Source organism: Salvelinus sp. IW2-2015, linkage group LG5 (assembly GCF_002910315.2).
Source record: "Salvelinus sp. IW2-2015 linkage group LG5, ASM291031v2, whole genome shotgun sequence".
Taxonomy (NCBI): domain Eukaryota; kingdom Metazoa; phylum Chordata; class Actinopteri; order Salmoniformes; family Salmonidae; genus Salvelinus; species Salvelinus sp. IW2-2015.
The window spans coordinates 8,100,803-8,122,642 of NC_036844.1; the positions used below are offsets into that span (position 1 = coordinate 8,100,803).

At 44.3% G+C, this 21,840-nt stretch overlaps 1 protein-coding gene across 1 annotated transcript in view; it reads left to right on the top strand.

Moving 5' to 3' along the window:
- The window catches only part of LOC111964475 (fibrinogen C domain-containing protein 1-like), a 273,359-nt gene that overhangs the window by 109,828 nt on the left and 141,691 nt on the right, over positions 1-21,840 (top strand). Inside the window, exon 4 of the mRNA XM_070443759.1 lies at positions 16,482-16,718. Within this exon, the coding sequence (XP_070299860.1) occupies positions 16,482-16,718 (237 nt within the window). The remainder of the gene's footprint in view (positions 1-16,481; positions 16,719-21,840) is intronic.

Sequence of the window (21,840 nt, forward strand, 5' to 3'; positions counted from 1 at the left end):
TGAGAAGAAAATCCAACCAGGAAGTGGGAAATCTGAGGTTTGTAGGTTTTCAAGTCTTTGCCTATCCAATATACAGTGTCTATGGGATCATATTGCGCTTCCTAAGGCTTCCACTAGACGTCAACAGTCTTTAGAACCTTGTTTCAGGCTTCTACTGTGAAGGGAGAGAGAATAAGAGCTGTTTGACTAAGGGTTCTGGCCATGAGCTCAGTCAGGTGCCCCGTGAGAGTTAGCTGGTTCCTTTTCTTTCTAAAGACAAAGGAATTGTCCGGTTGGGATATTATTGAAGATTCATGATAAAAACATTCTAAAGATTGATTCTATACATCGTTTGACAGTTTCTACAAACTTGTAATGGAACTTTTTGACTTTTCGTCTGGCTCTCGCCTCGTGAATTTGGATTTGTGAACTAAACGCGAAAACAAAAAGGAGGTATTTGGACATAAATTATGGACTTTATCGAACAAACAAACATTTATTGTGGAACTGGGATTCCTGGGAGTGCATTCTGATGAAGATCATCAAAGGTAAGTTTATATTTATAATGCTATTTCTGACTTCTGTTGACTCCACAACATGGCGGTATCTGTATGGCTTGTTTTGGTCTCTGAGCGCTCTACTCAGATTATTGAATTTGGCGCCCTGCACTTTCACTGGCTGTTGTCATGTTGATCCCTTAACGGATCTCAGCCATTAGAAGTTTAAAGTCCCCTTTTTACAGTGCCTTCAGAAAGTATTTATACCCCTTGACTCAGTGTTTTCCAAACTCTTTCCTCGGGACCCCAAGGTGTGCAAGTTTTGGTTTTGCTCCTAACACTAAACAGCTTATTCAAATGATCAAAGCTTGATGATTTGTTGATCATTTGAATCAGCTGTGTAGTTCTAAAGTAAAAACCAAAATGCGCACCCTTTGGGTCCTGAGGTCTGAGTTTCGGAAACCCTGACTTGACTATTTCAGATTTTCTTGTGTTACAGCTTGAATTCAAAATGGATTACATTTACATTTTTGTCTCACGCATTTACACACAATACACCGTAATGTGGAAACATAGTTTATGAAATATGTACCAAATTTATTGAAAGAAACACATACATATCTCATTTACATAAGTATTCACACCCTGAGTCAATACTTTGTAGAAGCACCTTTGGCGGCGATTACAGGTTTGAGTTGTCTTGGGTATTGGATGTTTTTGGTCCGAGTCCTGATAATGAGAGGCCGAGAAATGATCATGATGGCGCCGACAGAGATGGTCGCCTCGCTTCAGGTCCTGAGGAAACTATTCAGTCATTAGTTTTTTATGTTATTTTCTTACACTGTTAGCCCAGAAAATCTTAAGTGTTATTACATACACCCGGGAAGAACTATTGGATATAAAAGCAACGGAACTTACCAACATTACAACCAGGAAACAACTTTCCCGATGCGGATCCTTTGTTCAGACCTCCACCCTGGACATGGGATCTTATCCCAGAGGCTGACCCAAAACAATGTGGTCGCCGCAGGAGAGAGCAGACGGAGCGGCCTACTGGTCAGACTCAAAGGCAAGCACACCATTCACCGCTTCCGAGCATATTACTAGCCAATGTCCAATCTCTAGACAACAAGGTGGATGAAATTAGGGTTACGAGTTGCTTCCAGAGAGACATCAGAGATTGTAACTGTCGTGTCTTTGCTATCGGTAAATGAAGACTTATAGTTTTTCAAAGATTCCTGTAATTAGGGATTACGCTATCATTGAGTAATAACGTAACTAATTAACTATGATTCGAGGCACCAGGGAAAGTTATTAGATTACAAAGTTAAAATTCCCAATATACCTTTCAGATATTTTCATATCTGATCAATAGTCTTCTGATTAATGATTTATTTATTTTTACCTCACGTTAGTCTCATTCCAAACGTCGTAAATTGTTGATTATCTGCACGAACCCAGTCTTCACTATGAGTCATCCATACATCATTGTCTTAAATCATTTATTTATTACTAACTAATTAATTCACAGAAATGCATAAACAAACAAACAAAACTTAAAATAATTACATGAAAGATAGGAGAAATATGCCCTAGTGGGCTGAACCGGCATGGCGGCTGTTAGACAAAGGGAAAATGGCGTTCGACTAAGAATTCACTACAGAGTCCATAATTATAACAATTGACATGCTAATCCTTACACATGAACACTCACTCATTCGGCAACAATTGCAATCATATATATATATTATTACGCTCATGTGTGTCGTCTTGATCGTTGGAGAGAAGTTCGTTTTGTTGGAGCTCCTTCTGTCGTAGTTATTGTGGATTGTTCAGAGTGACATTCGTTATAGAATGCTTGTTTCGGCGGTTGTCTTTCTTCGCGTTCAATGATACCGAATTCCTAGCTGCAGACTAGTAGTCAATATCAAAGACTTGTTATGATTCGTATAAGAGTTTTAACCACGGATATGGTTAAAGATTCAGCAATTATACTCAACCTTCGTTCTCCTCCTTGGAGGATAAACATGGTCTAATAGTTATTTCTTAGAGTTGGCTTTTATTCAGATAGCAGAGAGGGGCTGTCCCATGGTCTCTGACCCATACTGGGCTCAGGGCGGTCCTTGGATTTAGTTCAAATCAAAAAGGTATTTGTATTTTTCTTAATATAAACAGTCCAAAATCATATTACACAATTATACAAACAGTATCATACTCACTCATTCATTTATACAACAAACAATATATCTGAGGTTATTATATAACAGCGATATGGTAATGTAGTCCCACAGTCTCACATGAGTTTCCCACGTGGTAAAAATGGACCGGTTCATAGCTGGACTCTCCACCGAGCTTTCATACTTTTGCAGGAATATGAAATATGTTCGTACCTCAAGTTCTGTGAGGTGGAAGAGAATTCCTTTGTCCGAAAGTTTACCCTCTGTCTAATACTGTTGGCCATGAGGAGATTCTCAGGAATTTACGACATCTCTCTGTGATCACCGCATGGGTTGTGGTAGGAAAAGGGAGAGGCAGGGAGAGGGGGATGGGGTTTGCACTACCCAAGCAGGCGACGTCATGACATAACATTCTCTGTTTCACGGAAACATGGCTGACTTGGGATATGTTGTCAGAGTCGGTACAGCCACCCGGTTTCTTCACCATCGAGCCGACTGAAACAAATATCTCTCTGGTAAGAAGAAGGGTGGGGGTGTATGCCTCATGATTAACGACTCATGTTGTAATCATAACAACATACAGGAACTCAGTCCTTTTGTTCGCCTGACCTAGAATTCCTTACAATCAAATGCCGACCACATATCTACCAAGAGAATCCTCTTCGATTATAGTCACAGCCGTGTAAACCCCCCCCACCCCCCCAGCAGACACCTCGACGGCCCTGAAAGAACTTCACTAGACTCTATGTAAACTGGAAACAATAGTATATCCCGAGGCTGCATTTATTGTAGCTGGGGATTTTAACAAAGCTAATCTGAGAACAAGGCTTCCTACATTCTATCAGCATATCGAATGCGCGACACGAGCTGGTGGCATTCTGGACCATTGCTACTCTAACTTTGCAATGCATACAAGCTCTCCCACGCCCTCCCTTCGGCAAATCTGACCATAACTCCATTTGGTTGCTTCCAGCCTATAGACAGAAACTAAAACAGGAAATGCCTGTGCTCAGGTCTATCCAATGCTGGTCTGACCAATCGGATTCCACGCTTCAAGATTGCTTCGATCACGGGGACTGATATATGCCGGGTAGCCTCAGACAATAACATTGACGTATACGCTGACGGAAAGCGAGTTTATTGCAAGTGCATCGGTGATGTTGTACCCACTGTGACTATTAAAACCTTCCCTAAACAGAAACTATGGATTGATGGCAGCATTCACGCCAAAACTGAAAGACCGAACCACCGCTTTTAATCATGGCAAGGTGACTGGAAACATGACCGAATACAAACAGTGTAGATATTCCCTCCGCAAGGCGATCAAACAAGCAAAGCGTCAGTATAGAGACAAAGTGGAGTCGCAATTGAACGGCTCAAACAAAAGACGTATGTGGCAGGGTCTACAGTCAATCATGAATTACAAAAAGAAAACCAGCCCTGTCGCAGACATCGAGTTCTTGCTCCTAGACAAAYTAAACAACTTCTTTGCTCRCTTTGAGRACAATACAGTGCCCCTGACATGGCCCGCTACCAAAGCCTGTGGGCTCTCCTTCTACGTTGCCAACGTGAGTAAAACATTTAAACGTGTTAACCCTCACAAGGCTGCGTGTCCTCAGAGCATGCGCAGACCAGCTGGCTGGTATGTTTACAGACATATTCAATCAATCCCTATCCAGTCTGCTGTGCCTACATGCTTCAAGATGGCCACCATTGTTCCTGTCCCCAAGAAAGCTAAGGTAACTGAACTAAATGACTATCGCCCCGTAGCATTCTCTTCTGTCATCATGATGTGCTTTGAGAGACTAGTTAAGGATCATATCACCTCCACCCTACCTGATACCCTAGACCCACTCCAATATACTTACCACCCCAATAGGTCCACAGACGACACAATCACCATCACACTGCACACTGTCCAATCCCATCTGGACAAGAGGAATACCTATGTAAGAATGCTGTTCATTTACTACAGCTCAGCATTTAACACCATAGTACCCTCCAAACTTGTCATTAAGCTTGAGTCCCTGGGTCTCTATCCCGCCCTGTGCAGCTGGGTCTTGGACTTTCTGACCGGCCGCCCCCAGGTGGTGAAGGTAGGAAACAACATCTCCACACCGCTGATCCTCAACACTGGGGCCCCACAAGGGTGCGTTCTCAGCCCTCTCCTGTACTCCCTGTTCACCCATGACTGCGTGGCCATGCAGGCCTCCAACTCAATCATCAAGTTTGCAGACGACACCACAGTGGTAGGCTTGATTACGAACAACGACGAGATGGCTTATAGGGAGGAGGTGAGGGCCCTCGGAGTGTGGTGTCAGGTAAACAACCTCTCACTCAACGTCAACAAAACAAAGGAGATGATTGTGGACWTATGAAAACAGCAGAGGGAGCATTCCCTCCATCCACATTGACGAGACAGTAGTGGAGAAGGTGGAAAGTTTTAAGTTCCTCGGCGTACACACCATGGACAAACTGAAATGGTCTACCCACACAGACAGCGTGGTGAAGAAGGCGCAACAGCACCTCTTCAACCTCAGGAGGCTGAAGAAATTTGGCTCGTCACCTAAAACACTCAAAAACTTTTACAGATGCAMAATTGAGGGCATCCTGTCGGGCTGTATCACCACCTGGTACGGCAGCTGATCTTCCCACAACCGCAATGCTCTCCAGAGGGTGGTGCGGTCTGCACAACGCATCACCGGGGGCAAACTACCTGCCCTCTAGGACACCTACAGCACCCGATGTCACAGGAAGATCAAAAAGATAATCAAGGACAACAACCACCCGATCCACTGCCTGTTCACCCCGCTATCATCCAGAAGGCGAGGTCAGTACAGGTGCATCAAAGCTGGGACTGAGAGACTGAAAAACAGCTTCTATCTCAAGGCCATTAGACTGTTAAACAGCCATCACTAACATAGTGGCTGCTGCCAACAAACAGACTCAAATCACTGGCCACATTAATAAATTGAATAAATGGATTTAATAAAGCTATCACTAGTAACACTTTAAATTACTCCACTTTATTAATAATGTCAACATATCCTACATTACTCATCTCATATGTATATACTGTATTTTATACTATCTACTGCATATTGCCTATGCCGCATGGCCATCACTCATTCATATATTTATATGTACATGTTCTTATTCATCCCTTTACATTTGTGTGTAAGGTAGTCATTGTGAATTTTTTTGATTACTTGTTAGATATTACTGCACTGTTGGAACTAGAAGCTCAAGCATTTCACATTAACATCTGCTAACCATGTGTATGTCACCAGTACAACTTGATTTGATTTTGTATTTCTGTATCAGGTTTGAACATCTGGATTGGGGGATTTTCTCCCATTCTTCCTTACAGATCAAATCAAATCAAATCATATTTATTTTCATAGCCCTTCGTTCATCAGCTGATATATCAAAGTGCTGTACAGAAACCCAGCSTAAAACCCCAAACAGCAAGCAATGCAGGTGTAGAAGCACGGTGGCTAGAAAAAACTCCCTAGAAAGGCCAAAACCTAGGAAGAAACCTAGAGAGGAACCAGGCTATGAGGGGTGGCCAGTCCTCTTCTGGCTGTGCTGGGTGGAGATTATAACAGAACATGGCCAAGATGTTCAAATGTTCATAAATGACCAGCATGGTCAATAAAATAATCACAGTAGTTGTCGAGGGTGCAACAAGTCAGCGCCTCAGGAGTAAATGTCAGTTGGCTTTTCATAGCCGATCATTGAGAGTATCTCTACCGCTCCTGCTGCCTCTAGAGAGTTGAAAACAGCAGGTCTGGGACAGGTAGCACGTCCGGTGAACAGTTCAGGGTTCCATAGCCACAGGCAGAACAGTTAAAACTGGAGCAGCAGCACGACCAGGTGGACTGGGGACAGCAAGGAGTCATCATGCCAGGTAGTCCTGAGGCGTGGTCCTAGGGCTCAGGTCCTCCAGAGAGAGAGGAAGAAAGAAAGAAAGAAAGAAAGAAAAGAAAGAAAGAAAGAAAGAAAGAAAGAAAGAATTAGAGAGAGCATACTTAAATTCACACAGGACACCGGATAAGACATGAGAAATACTCCAGATATAACAGACTGACCCTAGCCCCCCAACACAAACATAAACCCCGACACAAACTACTGCAGCATAAATACTGGAGGCTGAGACAGGAGGGTCAGGAGACACTGTGCCCCCACCCACTTTGCCAAAGCACAGCCCCCACACAACTAGAGGGATTACTTCAACCACCAACTTACCATCCTGAGACAAGGCCGAGTATAGCCCACAAAGAGCTCCGCCACGGCAACACCCAAGGGGGGCGCCAACCCAGACAGGAGACCACGTCAGCGACTCAACCCACTCAAGTGACGCACCCCTCCTAGGAACAGCATGGAAGAGCACCAGTAAGCCAGTGACTCAGCCCCTGTAATAGGGTTAGAGGCAGATAATCCCAGTGGAGAGAGGGGAACCGGCCAGGCAGAGACAGCAAGGGCGGTTCGTTGCTCCAGAGCCTTTCCGTTCACCTCAAACTCCTGGGCCAGACTACACTCAATCATAGAACCTACTGAAGAGATGAATCTTCAATAAAGACTTAAAGGTTCAGACCGAGTCTGCGCCTCTCACATGGGGGAGAAGACCATTCCATAAAAATGGAGCTCTATAGGAGAAAGCTCTGCCTCCAGCTGTTTGCTTAGAAATTCTAGGGACAATTAGGAGGCCTGCGTCTTGTGACCATAGCGTACGTGTAGGTATGTACGGCAGGACCAATCGGAAAGGTAGGTAGGAGCAAGCCCATGTAATGCTTTGTAGGTTAGCAGTAAAACCTTGAAATCAGCCCTTGCCTTAACAGGAAGCCAGCCAGGCTAGCACTGGAGTAATATGATCACATTTTTTGGTTCTAGTCAGGATTCTAGCAGCTGTATTTAGCACTAACTGAAGTTGATTTTAGTGCTTTATCCGGGTAGTCGGAAAGTAGAGCATTGCAGTAGTCTAACCTAGAAGTACAAAAAGCATGGATACATTTTCTGCATCATTTTTGGACAGAAAGTTTAGATTTTTGCAATGTTACGTAGATGGAAAAAAGTGTCCTTGAAACAGTCTTGATATGTTCGTCAAAAGAGAGATCAGGGTCCAGAGTAACGCCGACGTCCTCAGTTTATTTGAGACGACTGGACAACCATCAAGATGAATTGTCAGATTCAACAGAAGATCTCTTTGTGTCTTGGGACCTAGAACAGCATCTTTGTTTTGTCCGAGTTTAAAAGTAGGGAGTTTGCAGCCATCCACATCCTTATTTCTGAAACACAGGCTTCTAGCGAGGGCAATTTTGGGCTTCACCATGTTTCATTGAAATGTACAGCTGTGTGTGCATCCGCATAGCAGTGAAAGTTAACATTATGTTTTCGAATGACATCCCCAAGAGATAAAATACACTGCTCAAAAAAATAAAGGGACACTAAATAACACATCCTAGATCTGAATGAATGAACTATTTATTAAATACTTTTTTCTTTACATAGTTGAATGGGCTGACAACAAAATCACACAAAATGATCAATGGAAACAAATTTATCAACCCATGGAGGTCTGGATTTGGAGTCACAGTCAAAATTAAAGTGGAAAACCACACTACAGGCTGATCCAACTTTGATGTAATGTCCTTAAAACAAGTCAAAATGAGGCTCAGTAGTGTGTGTGGCCTCCACGTCTGTATGACCTCCTTACAACACCTGGGCATGCTACTGATGAGGTGGCGGATGGTCTCCTGAGGATCTCCTCCCAGACCTGGACTAAAGCATCCGCCAACTCCGGACAGTCTGTGGTGCAACGTGGCGTTTGTGATGAGCGGAGACATGATGTCCCAGATGTGCTCAATTGGATTCAGGTCTGGGGAACGGCGGGCCAGTCCATAGCATCAATGCCTTCCTCTTGCAGGAACTGCTGACACACTCCAGCCACATGAGGTCTAGCATTGTCTTGCATTAGGAGGAACCCAGGGCCAACCGCACCAGCATATGGTCTCACAAGGGTCTGAGGATCTCATCTCGGTACCTAATGGCAGTCAGGCTACCTCTGGCGACCCATGGAGGCCGTGCGGCCCCCAAAGAAATGCCACCCCACACCATGACTGACCCACCGCCAAACCGGTCATGCTGGAGGATGTTGCAGGCAGCAGAACGTTCTCCACGGCGTCTCCAGACTGTCACGTCTGTCACATGTGCTCAGTGTGAACCTGCTTTCATCTGTGAAGAGCACAGGGCGCCAGTGGCGAATTTGCCAATCTTGGTGTTCTCTGGCAAATGCCAAACGTCCTGCACGGTGTTGTGCTGTAAGCACAATGGGTTGAATAATTTGATTTCCACATCAATGCGAGCTGTGGCAAGAAGGTTTGTAAGCACAACCCCACCTGTGGACATCGGGCCCTCAACCACCCTCATGGAGTCTGTTTCTGACCATTTGAGCAGACACATGCACATTTGTGGCCTGCTGGAGGTCATTTTGCAGGGCTCTGGCAGTGCTCCTCCTGCTCCTTCTTGCACAAAGGCGGAGGTAGCGGTCCTGCTGCTGGGTTGTTGCCCTCCTACGGCCTCCTCCACGTCTCCTGATGTGACTGGCCTGTTCCTGGTAGCGCCTCCATGCTCTGGACACTACGCTGACAGACACAGCAAACCTTCTTGCCACAGCTCGCATTGATGTGCCATCCTGGATGAGCTGCACTACCTGAGCCACTTGTGTGGGTTGTAGACTCCGTCTCATGCTACCACTAGAGAGAAAGCACCGCCAGCATTCAAAAGTGACCAAAACATCAGCCAGGAAGCATAGGAACTGAGAAGTGGTCTGTGGTCACCACCTGCAGAACCACTCCTTTATTGGGGTGTCTTGCTAATTGCCTATAATTTCCACCTGTTGTCTATTCCATTTGCACAACAGCATGTGAAATGATTGTCAATCAGTGTTGCTTCCTAAGTGGACAGTTTGATCTCACAGAAGTGTGATTGACTTGGAGTTTCATTGTGTTGTTTAAGTGTTCCCTTTATTTTTGAGCAGTGTATATAGTGAAAACAATAGTGGTCCTAAAACGGAACCTGGAGGAACACCGAAATGTTACAGTTTATTGTCAGAGGACAAACCATTCACAGAGACAAATTGATATCTTTCAACAGATAAGATCTAAAACAGGCCAGAACTTGTCCGTGTAGACCAATTTGGGTTTCCAATCTCTCCAAAAGAATGTGGTGATCCATGGTTCAAAAGCAGCACTAAGGTCTAGGAGCACGAGGACAGATGCAGAGCCTCGGTCTGACGCCATTAAAAGGTAATTACCACCTTAACAAGTGCAGTCTCAGTGCTATGATGGGGGTCTAAAACCAGACTGAAGCATTTTGTATACATTGTTTGTCTTCAGGAAGGCAGTGAGTTGCAGTGCAACGCATTTTCTCAAATTTTAGAGAGGAATGGAAGATTCGATATAGGCGAGTAGTATTATATATTTTCTGGGTCAAGGTTTGGCTTTTTCAGAGAGACTTCATGACTGCCACTTTTAGTGAGTTTGGTACACATCCGGTGGATAGAGAGCTGTTTATTATGTTCAACATAGGAGGGCCAAGCACAGGAAGCAGCTCTTTCAGTAGKTTATTTGGAATAGGGTTCAGTATGCAGCTTGAAGGTTTAGAGGCCATGATTATTTGCATCATTGTGTCAAGAGATATAGTACTAAAACCCTTGAGTGTCTCCCTTGATCCTAGGTCCTGGCAGATTTGTTCAGACTCAGGACTGAGCTTTGGAAGAATACGCAGATTTAAAAAGGAGTCCATAATTTGCTTTCAAATGATCATGATCTTTTCCTCAAAGAAGTTCATGAATTTATTACTGCTGAAGTGAAAGCCATCCTCTCTTGGGGAATGCTGCTTTTAAGTTAGCTTTGCGACTGTATCAAAAATACATTTCGGATTGTTCTTATTTTCCTCAATTAAGTTGGATAAATATGATGATCGAGCAGCAGTGAGGGCTCTTCAATACTGCACGGTACTGTCTTTTCAAGCTAGTCGGAAGACTTCCAGTTTGGTGTGGCGCCATTTCCGTTCCAATTTTCTGGAAGCTTGCTTCAGAGCTCGGGTATTTTCTGTATACCAGGGAACTAGTTTCTTATGACAAAAGTTTTTAGTTTTTAGGGGTGCAACTGCATCTAGGGTATTGCGCAAGGTTAAATTGAGTTCCTCAGTTAGGTGGTTAACTGATTTTTGTCCTCTGACGTCCTTGGGTCGGCAGAGGCAGTCTGGAAGGGCATCAAGGAATCTTTGGKTTGTCTGAGAATTTATAGCACGACTTTTGATGCTCCTTGGTTGGGTTCTGAGCAGATTATTTGTTGCGATTGCAAACGTAATAAAATGGTGGTCCGATAGTCCAGGATTATGAGGAAAAATATTAAGATCCACAACATTTATTCCATGGGACAAAACTAGGTCCAGTGACAGTGAGTAGGTCCAGAGAGATGTTGGACAAAACCCACTGAGTCGATGATGGCTTCGAAAGCCTTTTGGATTGGGTCTGTGGACTTTTCCATGTGAATATTATCTGCTATGACCACAAGGTCCGATAGGAATTCAGGGAACTCAGTGAGGAACGCTGTATATGGCCCAGGAGGCCTGTAAATAGTAGCTATAAMAAGTGATTGGGTAGGTTGCATAGATTTCATGACTAGAAGCTCAAAAGACGAAAACGTCTTATTTTTTTGTCAATTGAAATTTGCTATCGTAAATGTTAGCRACACCTCTGCCTTTGCGGGATGCAYGGGGGATATGGTCACTAGTGTAACCAGGAGGTGAGGCCTCATTTAAAACAGGACATTCATCAGGCTTAAGTCATGTTTCAGTCAGGCCAATCACATCAAGATTATGATCAGTGACTAGTTAATTGACTATAACTGCCTTTGAAGTGAGGGATCTAACATTAAGTAGCCCTATTTTGAGATGTGAGGTATCACGATCTCTTTCAATAATGGCAGTGAACAGCAATTTTCAAGTCTTTCTACCGATTGTCAATGGGATTCAAGTCTGGGCTTTGGCTGGGCCAATCAAAGACATTCACGTTCTTGTTTTGAAGCCATTACAGAGTTGCTTTGGCTGTATGCTTGGGCTCATTGTCCTGTTGGAACCAAAATATTCACCCCAGCAGGTTCTAATCAAGGATATTCCTGTATTTGGCTCCATTCATTGTTTCCTGTGTCCTTACCCGTCTCCCAGTCCCTGCCACTGAAAAGCATCCCCATAGCATGATGCTGCCACCACCTCATCAGACCACATAATCTTTTGCCTTATGATCTCAGAGTCTTTCACGTGCCTTTTTGCAAAACTCCAGGAATGCTGTCATGTGCTTCCATCTGGCCACTCTCACATAAAGCTCAGATTTCTAAATCGCTGTAGAGACTGTTGCCCTTCTGGCAGGTTCGCCCATCTCAGCCAAGGAACTMTGTAGTTCTGTCAGTGTAGTCATTGGGTTGATGGTCACCTCCCTTACCAAGGTCCTTCTTGCCCGGTCGCTCAGTTTGGTCGGACGGCCAGATCTAGACAGAGTCTGGGTTTTTCCATATTTTTTGAATTTCCCAATGATGGAAACCAGTGTGCTCTTGGACGTCATGGTGTAGTTTCTGCTCTGACATGCATTGTCAACTGTGGAACTGTGGGACCTTATATAGACAGGTGTGTTTCTTTCTAAATCATATCCAAACAATTGAACTGGCCACAGGTGGACTCCAATCAAGTTGTAGTGACATCTCAAGGATGATCAAAGGAAATTGTATGTACCTGAACTCAATTTGGAGTGTCACAGCAAAGAGGTACGTAATCAAGATATGTCTCTATTTCATTTTAAATACATTTTCAAAAAATTTGAAATTTGACATGTTTTCACTTTGTCATTATGGTGTATTGTGTGTAGATGGGTGTAAGAAAAATAAATATTGAATCGATTCTGAATTCAAGCTGTAACAAAATGTTTAATAAGTCAAGTGGTATGAATACTTTCTGAAAGCACTGTAGGCGACTTTGAGAGGTTCTGGACCRGTTGCATCCATTATTTTTGTGTACAGATCACTCTGTGAACAGTGCAACATCAATTGCTGTGCACTCCTTGAAAGGTCTGGTTGTCCTGCTTCACATACCTCTCTCTGCTCTGAGCTGAGATACAGTATGTGAAATCAGACACCTAATTTGTATATTTTCGGGCCGATCCGGACAAATGATTGATTTCCGCCAGCTGTGAACCTTGCAACTCTGCTTGGAATACTGTATATGAAACGGGAGAACCTAGCGATTGCAGCAAAAGGAGTCTGATCTCACTGAGATGTTCTCAGATGGATTTAGAGCTCTCAATATCAAATAATAAAAAATAATTTAATAGAATTGAAACAAGACCACTTTTGCTTGGTCACTTTGTGCTTATAGCTGAAGTTGTACCGAGTCAGCAGACGTCTCTGCGTCGCTCAGAGGACGCTGTGCAGAACATTCTCTGTCATCAGTTAAATGAAAGGGTTTCAATTTTGACTGTCACTAAGTATGATTGCTGCTATATTTAGAATGCATTTCAATCATTTAAAGCCCTATTCCCCCAATTTTGTTGAATAGGGAAAAAAACATATATGATTTCTCATGTTTTCATATTTCTATTATATTTTAGCACAAATTACTTGCTGTTTGGGATCCCAATGCAAACATTCTCATATTTCTGCAGATTCTCACAGTATAACGTGTGTTGAAGAWCGACAAATGCTGTTTCTGTCTGGCTACAGACCTAGTCTACAGAATACACTGTTTCCCATTTCCTTGTCTAAATACTAAAAACATGAAGGCCAAATTGAATCTGCAGAGGACAAAAGCCTCTTCTTAAGTCCCTCTAAGTCATTTTAAATGGTGTTTGTTAAAAAAATGATATCCCTGCAGTTTGAGCTTGGTACAAGTCATATCAGCTCCAGTGAAACAGCCCCAGCTTCAGCCATGCAGAACTCAGGGGGGGAGTGGCATAGAGAAAGAAAGAGTGAGCGTTGAGAGAGAGAGAGAAACCATAGACAGCGTAGAGGGATAGAAAGGGAGAACGAGAGAGAGAGATAGAGAGGGAAAAAGAGAGAAAGCATATAGAGAAAGAGCTAGACTAAAGAGTGAGACCAAGATGGTAGCAACGAGCGTCTAGCGGGAGCTAAGTGGAGGTGGCGGCGACGGAGACGTCTTGGTAGCAGAGCAGAGCCACAACCCTGTGTGATTGATTTCCTCCCTCAGATGAGGCGAACGCAGGCCACTCGCGAGAACGAGAGAGAGAGATAGAGAGGGAAAAAGAGAGAAAGCATATAGAGAAAGAGCTAGACTAAAGAGTGAGACCAAGATGGTAGCAACGAGCGTCTAGCGGGAGCTAAGTGGAGGTGGCGGCGACGGAGACGTCTTGGTAGCAGAGCAGAGCCACAACCCTGTGTGATTGATTTCCTCCCTCAGATGAGGCGAACGCAGGCCACTCGCTGCTCTGTGGTTTATGTGCATGCAGACGCTGTTCCCCACCTGACACTTCAGTATGACTGTCTGATCTATGACTGTGTGATCCCTGGCCCGTGTCCAGGGACAAGATTTATGGTGCCACGGTTAGTATTGGCCCTGACTGCATGCAAAACGGGGAGCCCCAGGAGAATGGTTCCAACCCATGACACAGTAAGGAACTGTCCCAGAATGCCCCAGAGGTGTGGGAAGGAGGAAGGATCTGATTGGACAGGTATATAGACCATCTCAAAGTTAGGGTGTGTGTGTGTGTCACTTGATGGACATACTAATTTMTTTGGATGTCTTTTTCTCACACACACATAGATTGTAGATTCCTCAAGAAATCACAAATGTCATGCCCTCGAGCTAGTATTACCTTTCAAACACACTTACATCTGATCTCATAACATCCTTGCATAGACAAACAGTAACACTTTTTGCACACACACATAGACAGACGCACGCACACGCATGACGCACACACACATCGGGCACTGCTGAAATCACATTACACGGCCACAGGGTCTCTACACACCCACTAAGGATATGACCCATTTTACGCTGAGGAGAGAGGGAGCACAGGGAATTGGGCTTTTGTATGCGCTTCTCACCTGGGTGTGTGTGTGTGTGTGTGTGGTGTGTGTGTTGTGTGTGTGTGTGTGTGTGTGTGTGTGTGTGTGTGTGTGTGTGTGTGTGTGTGTGGTGTGTGTGTGGTGTGTGTGTGTGTGTGTGTGTTAAGAGTGCATCTTTGCGAGTGAATGATAGGATGAGTCACCAATTCCCCTGATTTCATTGAGTTCTATGTGTGAGAGTAGAGGGAGAGAGATGGAGATAGATGCAGGGGGAGATATAGAGGTACTCTAGGGGACGAGTGAGGTAGAGAGAGGGGGGGTAAAGAGAGAGCTTATCACTAAAACCCGACTAACACACAATTAGCATCACAATACAATTAATTCTCATTACAGCCTTCTAAAGCAGCTCCACAATGGCCTGGGGTGACTCCCCTTACACAACTAGAGTGTTCAAGTGTGTGTGTGTGTGTGTGTGTGTGTGTGTGTGTGTGTGTGTGTGTGTGTGTGTGTGTGTGTGTGTGTGTGTGTGTGTGTGTGTGTGTGTGTGTGTGTGTGTGTGTGTGTGTGTGTGTGTGTTTGTGTTGTGCATTGTGGTTATTGAGGCCAGTGGAGGGCCTGTGGGTTTCTCTACTGTAATGCTGTTAACACACCAGGCTATAGCTGACTCCATGGACACTGCCTCAGACTCACAGGAGTCTGAGCCACTTATCTGTGGTTTTTTGCAGGGGCAGAGGAGTGTGTGTGTGTGCATATGTGTGTGTGCGTGTGTGTCCAACACCAGTCCGGGTAGCCGCTGGACAAGTAGGTGGACAGCGGTGGAGAGCAGAAAGGAAAGAGGTAAAGAGCTAGAAGGTAGAAACATAAACAGTTAGAGAGGTTTGTTGTTCTATTCTCTACTGGCAACCCCATTTATCAATCCAGTGGGCTCTGGCTCTTTTCTCTAAACCAATCAGGGGGCAACATGCTGGGAATATTGGTTTAGATCGGAGGTACACAGCTTTGGTCCATGGTGTAAGCAATATACAACCAATCAGTAAATCAAGTGATGGGCAGGGAGAAATGAAAACAGCAGGACTTGAGGGCCTGTTATGTTTAAATGCAGTCTTTTTGTGGCCTATTGAGCCTGATTCACAATATAGGRCAAATTTGTCCTGGGCACACCGAGCCAAGTTGGGTTGTACTAGGCTTTTTTGTTGTTGTTGYTATTAAACTGGGCAAGTCAGTTAAGAACAAATGATTATTTACAATGACGGCGTACCGGGGTACAGTGGGTTAACTGCCTTGTTCAGGGGCAGAACGACAGATATTGACCATGTCAGCTCTGGGATTCGATCCAACAACCRTTCGGTTACTGGTTCAACACTCTCACCACTAGGCTTGCCTGGMTACACATCCGCCACATTGTCTGGAACAGTGCTGGAAAGAACAAAGTGAAAAGGAAACATGCGGGTCTGCACAGGACTGATCTGGCCCTACTGTGTGAATGCTCAGGGTGGAGTAATATTTCTGGACTACAGTGGTGGCTATTTCTACATATGCATACGTAGTTTGTCATTAAGAATTGTCAACTAATAGTTGATATCTTCAGAACATAGACTACAATGTTAGAATAGGTACAAATCCTACCTCTCCTTCCTGTATGTCTCATTCTATCTCTCTCTACCCCTCATTCAGGACTGTACCTATCCCAACACAAATGATAATACAAATGATGGTTAACTAATGGTTAATACTGTGTATTGCAGCTGCTGTCCGACTGCCAGATCAACATGGTGAAGGTGGTGAACTCTGTGAGCGATGCTCTCAACTCCATGCAGAAGGAGACGGGAGGACTGAAGGCTCGTGTCAAGGCTGACTTACAGCGGGCACCGGTCAGAGGAGCTCGCCTCAAAGGCTGTGCCAATGGTAAATCTCATAACTGTCTGTCTGTCTTTGTGTGTGTGTGTGTGTGTGTGTGTGTGTCAGTGGAGGCTTCTGAGGGGAGGACAGCTCATAATAATGGCTGGAACGGTATGAATGGAATGGCATCAAACCATGTGTTTGACGTATTTGAAACCATTCCACTGATTCCGCTCCAGCCATTGACACGAGCCCATCCTCCTTTATTAAGGTGCCACCAACCTCCTATGCTGTCTGTCTGTCTGTCTGTCTGTCTGTCTGTCTGTCTGTCTGTCTGTCTGTCCTGCATGCATATATCTATGTGTGTGTGTCTCTGTCTTCATATGTGTCTGTCTGTTCTGTATATGTACAATATATCTCTCTATCTGTGTATTATTCAATAGTCTGCCAGTGGCGAAGATGAATATTACCTCAAGGCCCTTGGTGCTAGTGTTGAATGTATGAGTGTTGAATATACAGCATGTACACATATGAGTAGTGACTGGTGTGTTTATTGAGGTGTGTTGCTCGGAGTGAGAGCCTGAGAAAGCCTGAGGCGTGGTCGCTGAAGAAAGCTTGAGTCAAACCTAAAAGACCTGAGGAGAGTCTCCCTCTAGCCACCAGCCATGGAATACACTGCGGCTGACACTTACATACCACACACACACACATACACTAACACTAACACACTCGAGAGCATGCGCGAGCTCGTGTGTGAGAGCGCCACAGGCCCCAGGTTTCATTAATATTTCACACACACATGAAAATCCTTGATGTAATTTCACACTCCCAGATTCCTGCATATGTGGAACTTTACAATATCCATTTCAATGACWACCCTGCTAGCTACCACCCTGTCCAACATGCTATATATACACTGTAAAAAAATAATAATCTTTGGATCATCCTAATAAAAACTGGATCAACTGGTTACAAGTAAATGGGTTTGGTTTTCTCAATTGAAAAAAACGACATTTGTTTGGAACCAAATATATGATTCAATGCCAACTGTTCAATACCAATATTTCAATTTGCAACCTATTTCTTTCGACATTCATCTTACTTTCCCCTTTTGTTAAACCTACCAAATAACATGAATTCAAACTAGTACATATGTTGTAGCAAGTAGGTTTTTCACTTTGGAACTGCCTCTCCAAATTTCATGAATTGGTTTTCAAGCAATTAAATCAATTTCCTCTTAAGCAAGATATGAAGTATGTTCCGTAACATGAAGTAATGACTCCAAACACCTTACGTAAAGACTTTCACATCAACCTGCTACACCATTGTTACCCAAATAATGAAGGCCTCATCCACACAAGCACTTCCAGCATTGCAGTACTTAAACCACAATCACATACAATTTAGTGTGGAATATGCACTTAAAATATTTCAAAATAAAATGGAATATATTTCCTGGAATGACATTCCCTCTCATGGGTAGTTAAGAAAAACAACCAAAAATCCACGCCCCCAATAGGCCATGCCTCCAACTCTGCCACCGCTACGTTGCACCCACCGCTGTTCAATGCGAATGTGCACGTGTTGAAAAGCAATTTCGAAGCGTTCAGTCAATAGGAAAAAAAATCACATTGATCTGCCAAATTCGTTATTTGATTTCAGACAAACTGAATAGAACCGACGCMTAATTGTGGATAATTCCAATCACAAAAAAGCACTTCACAACTGTGCCGTCCTCCTTTCTACAGTGTACATGGGTGGAGGAGCACAGCCTACTCGTAGCACTGAGCATCGCCCTGGCTGCATGTCTATGAAACCGCAACATATACAGTACACTAGTATTGTGTTATTTGTTTTTACATCCCCCCCCAAAAAATATAGATTGTCTGTAAGAAAAGCAAGTTTGCTAGTGAATCTGAATTTGATGGTCATTTGCTAAATGGCATATATTATATTATTATTCAATTGTGCAACAAGTTCACCAGGCTCATAGCAGGGGGCGGAGGGGGGGCGAGGGATGAGCGATGGCTAAGGGAAGTCTCTAAAGTGTCCTTTCTCCAAAATTACAGTGTTTGGCCCCTGTGGGAACTCACTCTCTATGCTTTAAATTCTGGGGTTTGACCTACTGAAATCTGGCATGCATAATCTATGAGGACTAATCATCACAGAATTCCCCCAACACAGAAACGAACCCACACACCCAAATCTGCTGATCCCTCTGTTGCACAAATACTACCTGTATCCCCAACCCCCCTCTCTCACCACCTAAGTCCCCATTATCCCCCTCTCCCTATMTGTCAAGGGAGGGCTAGATATAGTATGATGGCGCCGGAGAAGAAGTGAAACGGATTACCCAGTCGATAGTGTTATTTTGTTTGTTCATTTGCGTTGTTTATAACTTATTTTTTAACTTATTTGTACATAATATTGCCACTACCGTCTCTTATGACCGAAAATAGCTTCTAGACATCGGGACTGCGATTATTCACCACGGACTAACATAATCGTTTTTTTCCTTTCACGACTCTGACGAGCCCGACRYAAAGGATATACTGCTTCCTCGGGAACAGGCCCCGGTCCACTTGAACCGCGTGAAGAGGAGRCSGAGAAAGAGKGGCCGAAGGGCGGGCTGCCTTCTGAGAATTCGTAGGCGATCGAATAAACCCCCACTTCCCWCCATACTGCTAGTAAATGTGCAATCYTTGGAGAATTAAAATTGATGAGTTACACGGAAGATTAAAATAACAACGGGAAATAAAAAACTGTAACATCTTATGCTTCACGGAGTCGTGGCTGAACGACGACAATATTAACATACAGCTGGCTGGTTATATGATGTACTGGAAGGATAGAACAGTGGCGTCTGGTAAGACAAGGGGTGGCGGACTATGTATTTTTGTAAATAACAGCTGGTGCAGGATAGCTGTGGTCTTCAGCTATTGCTCACCTGMGGTACAGTATCTCATGATAAAGTGTAGACCACACTACCTACCGAGAGAGTTTTCATCTGTATTCTTCGAAGCTGTTTACATACCACCACAGTCAGAGGTTGGCACTAAGACAGCATTGAATGGACTGTATTCTGCCATAAGCAAACAAGAAAATGCTCACCCAGAGGCGGCGCTCCTAATAGCCGGGGACTTTAATGCAGGGAAACTTAAATCCATTTTACCAAATTTCTATCAGCATGTTAAATGTGCAACCAGAGGAAAAAGAACTCTGGACCACCTCTACTCCACACACAGAGAAGCATASACAGCTCTCCCTCGCCCTCCATTTGGCAAATCTGACCATAATTATATCCTCCTGATTCCTGCTTATAAGCTMAAATTAAAGCAGGAAGCACCAGTGACTAGATCAATAAAAAAGTGGTCAGATGAAGGAGATAGTAAGCTACAGGACTGTTTTTCTAGAACAGACTGGAAAATGTTCCGTGATTCCTCCGATGGCATTGAGGAGTACACCACATCAGTCAATAGCTTCATCAATAAGTGCATTGATGACGTTGTCCCCACAGTGACTGTACGTACATACCCCAACCAGAAGCCATGGATTACAGGCAACATCTGCACTGAGATAAAGGCTAGAGCTGACACTTTCAAGGTGCAGGACTCTAACCCAGAAGCTTATAAGAAATCCTGCTATGCCCTCCGGTGAACCATCAAACAAGCAAAGCGTCAATACAGGACTAAGATCGAATTGTACTACACCGGCTCTGATGCTCGTCGGATGTGGCAGGSCTTGCAAACTACTACGGGCTACAAAGGGAAGCACAGCCGAGAGCTGCCCAGTGACAMGAGCCTACCAGACAAGCAAAACTACTTCTATGCTCGCTTCGAGGCAAATAACACTGAAACATGCATGAGAGCACCAGCTCTTCCGGAAGACTGTGTGATCCCGCTCTCCGCAGCCGATGTGAGTAAGACCTTTAAACAGGTCAACATTCACAAGGACGCAGGGCTAGACGGATTACCAGGACGTGTACTGCAAGCATGCGCTGACCAACTGGCAAGTGTCTTCACTGACATTTTCAACCTCTCCCTGTCTGAGTCTGTAATACGAACATGTTTGAAGCAGACCACCATAGTCCCTGTGCCCAAGAACACTAAGGTAACCTGCCTAAATKACTAGCGACCCGTAGMACTCACATGTGTAGYCATGAAGTGCTTTGAAAGGCTGGTCATGGCTCACATCAACACCATCATCCCAGAAACCCTACCCCACTCTRATTTGCATATCAYCCCAACAGATCCACAGATGATGCAATCTCTATTGCACTCCACACTGACCTTTCMCACCTGGACAAAAGTAACACCTATGTGAGAATGCTATTCGTTGAATACAGCCCAGCGTTCAACACCACAGTTCCCTCAAAGCTCATCAGTTAGCAAAGGACCCTGGGACTAAACACCTCCCTCTGCAACTGGATCCGGACTTCCTGACGGGCCGACCCCAGGTGGTAAGGGTAGGTAACAACACATCCGCCAAGCTGATCCKCAACACAGGGGCCCCTCAGATGTGTGTGCTCATTCCCCTCCTGTACTTCCTGTTCACTCATGACTGCACGCCCAGGCATGACTCCAATGACACAACAGTGGTAGGCCTGATCACCAACAATGACGAGACTGTCACGTTCCTGACCTTATTTCCTTTATTTTGTCTTTGTTTAGTATGGTCAGGACGTGAGCTGGGTGGGCATTCTATGTTATGTGTTTCTATGTTGGGTTCTTTTCAATTAGCCTGATATGGTTCTCAATCAGGGGCAGGTGTTTTACGTTTCCTCTGATTGAGAACCATATTAAGGTAGGCTGTTCACACTGTTTGTTTGTGGGTGATTGTTCCTGTGTCAGTGTTTGTGCCACACGGGACTGTTTCGTTTGTTAGTTTGTTCCTGTTCGTGCGTTCTTCGTTGTCTGTAAGTTCTCMTKTTCAGGTCTGTTTACGTCGTTTGTTGTTTTGTAATTCATCAAGTGTGCTTCGTGTTCGTCTTTCTTTATTWAAAGATATGTATTCAACCCACGCTGCGTTTTGGTCCGATCCATGCTCCTCCTCAGACGAGGAGGAAAACGACCGTTACAGAGACAGTCTATAGGGAGGAGGTGAGAGACCTGTCCGTGTGGTGCCAGGACAACAACCTCTCCCTCAACGTGATCAAGACAAAGGAGATGATTATGGACTACAGGAAAGAGAGGACCAAGCACCCCCCCCCCTATTTATACCACTGCTACTCTCTGTTGTCATCTATGCATTTAGCCACTTTAATTT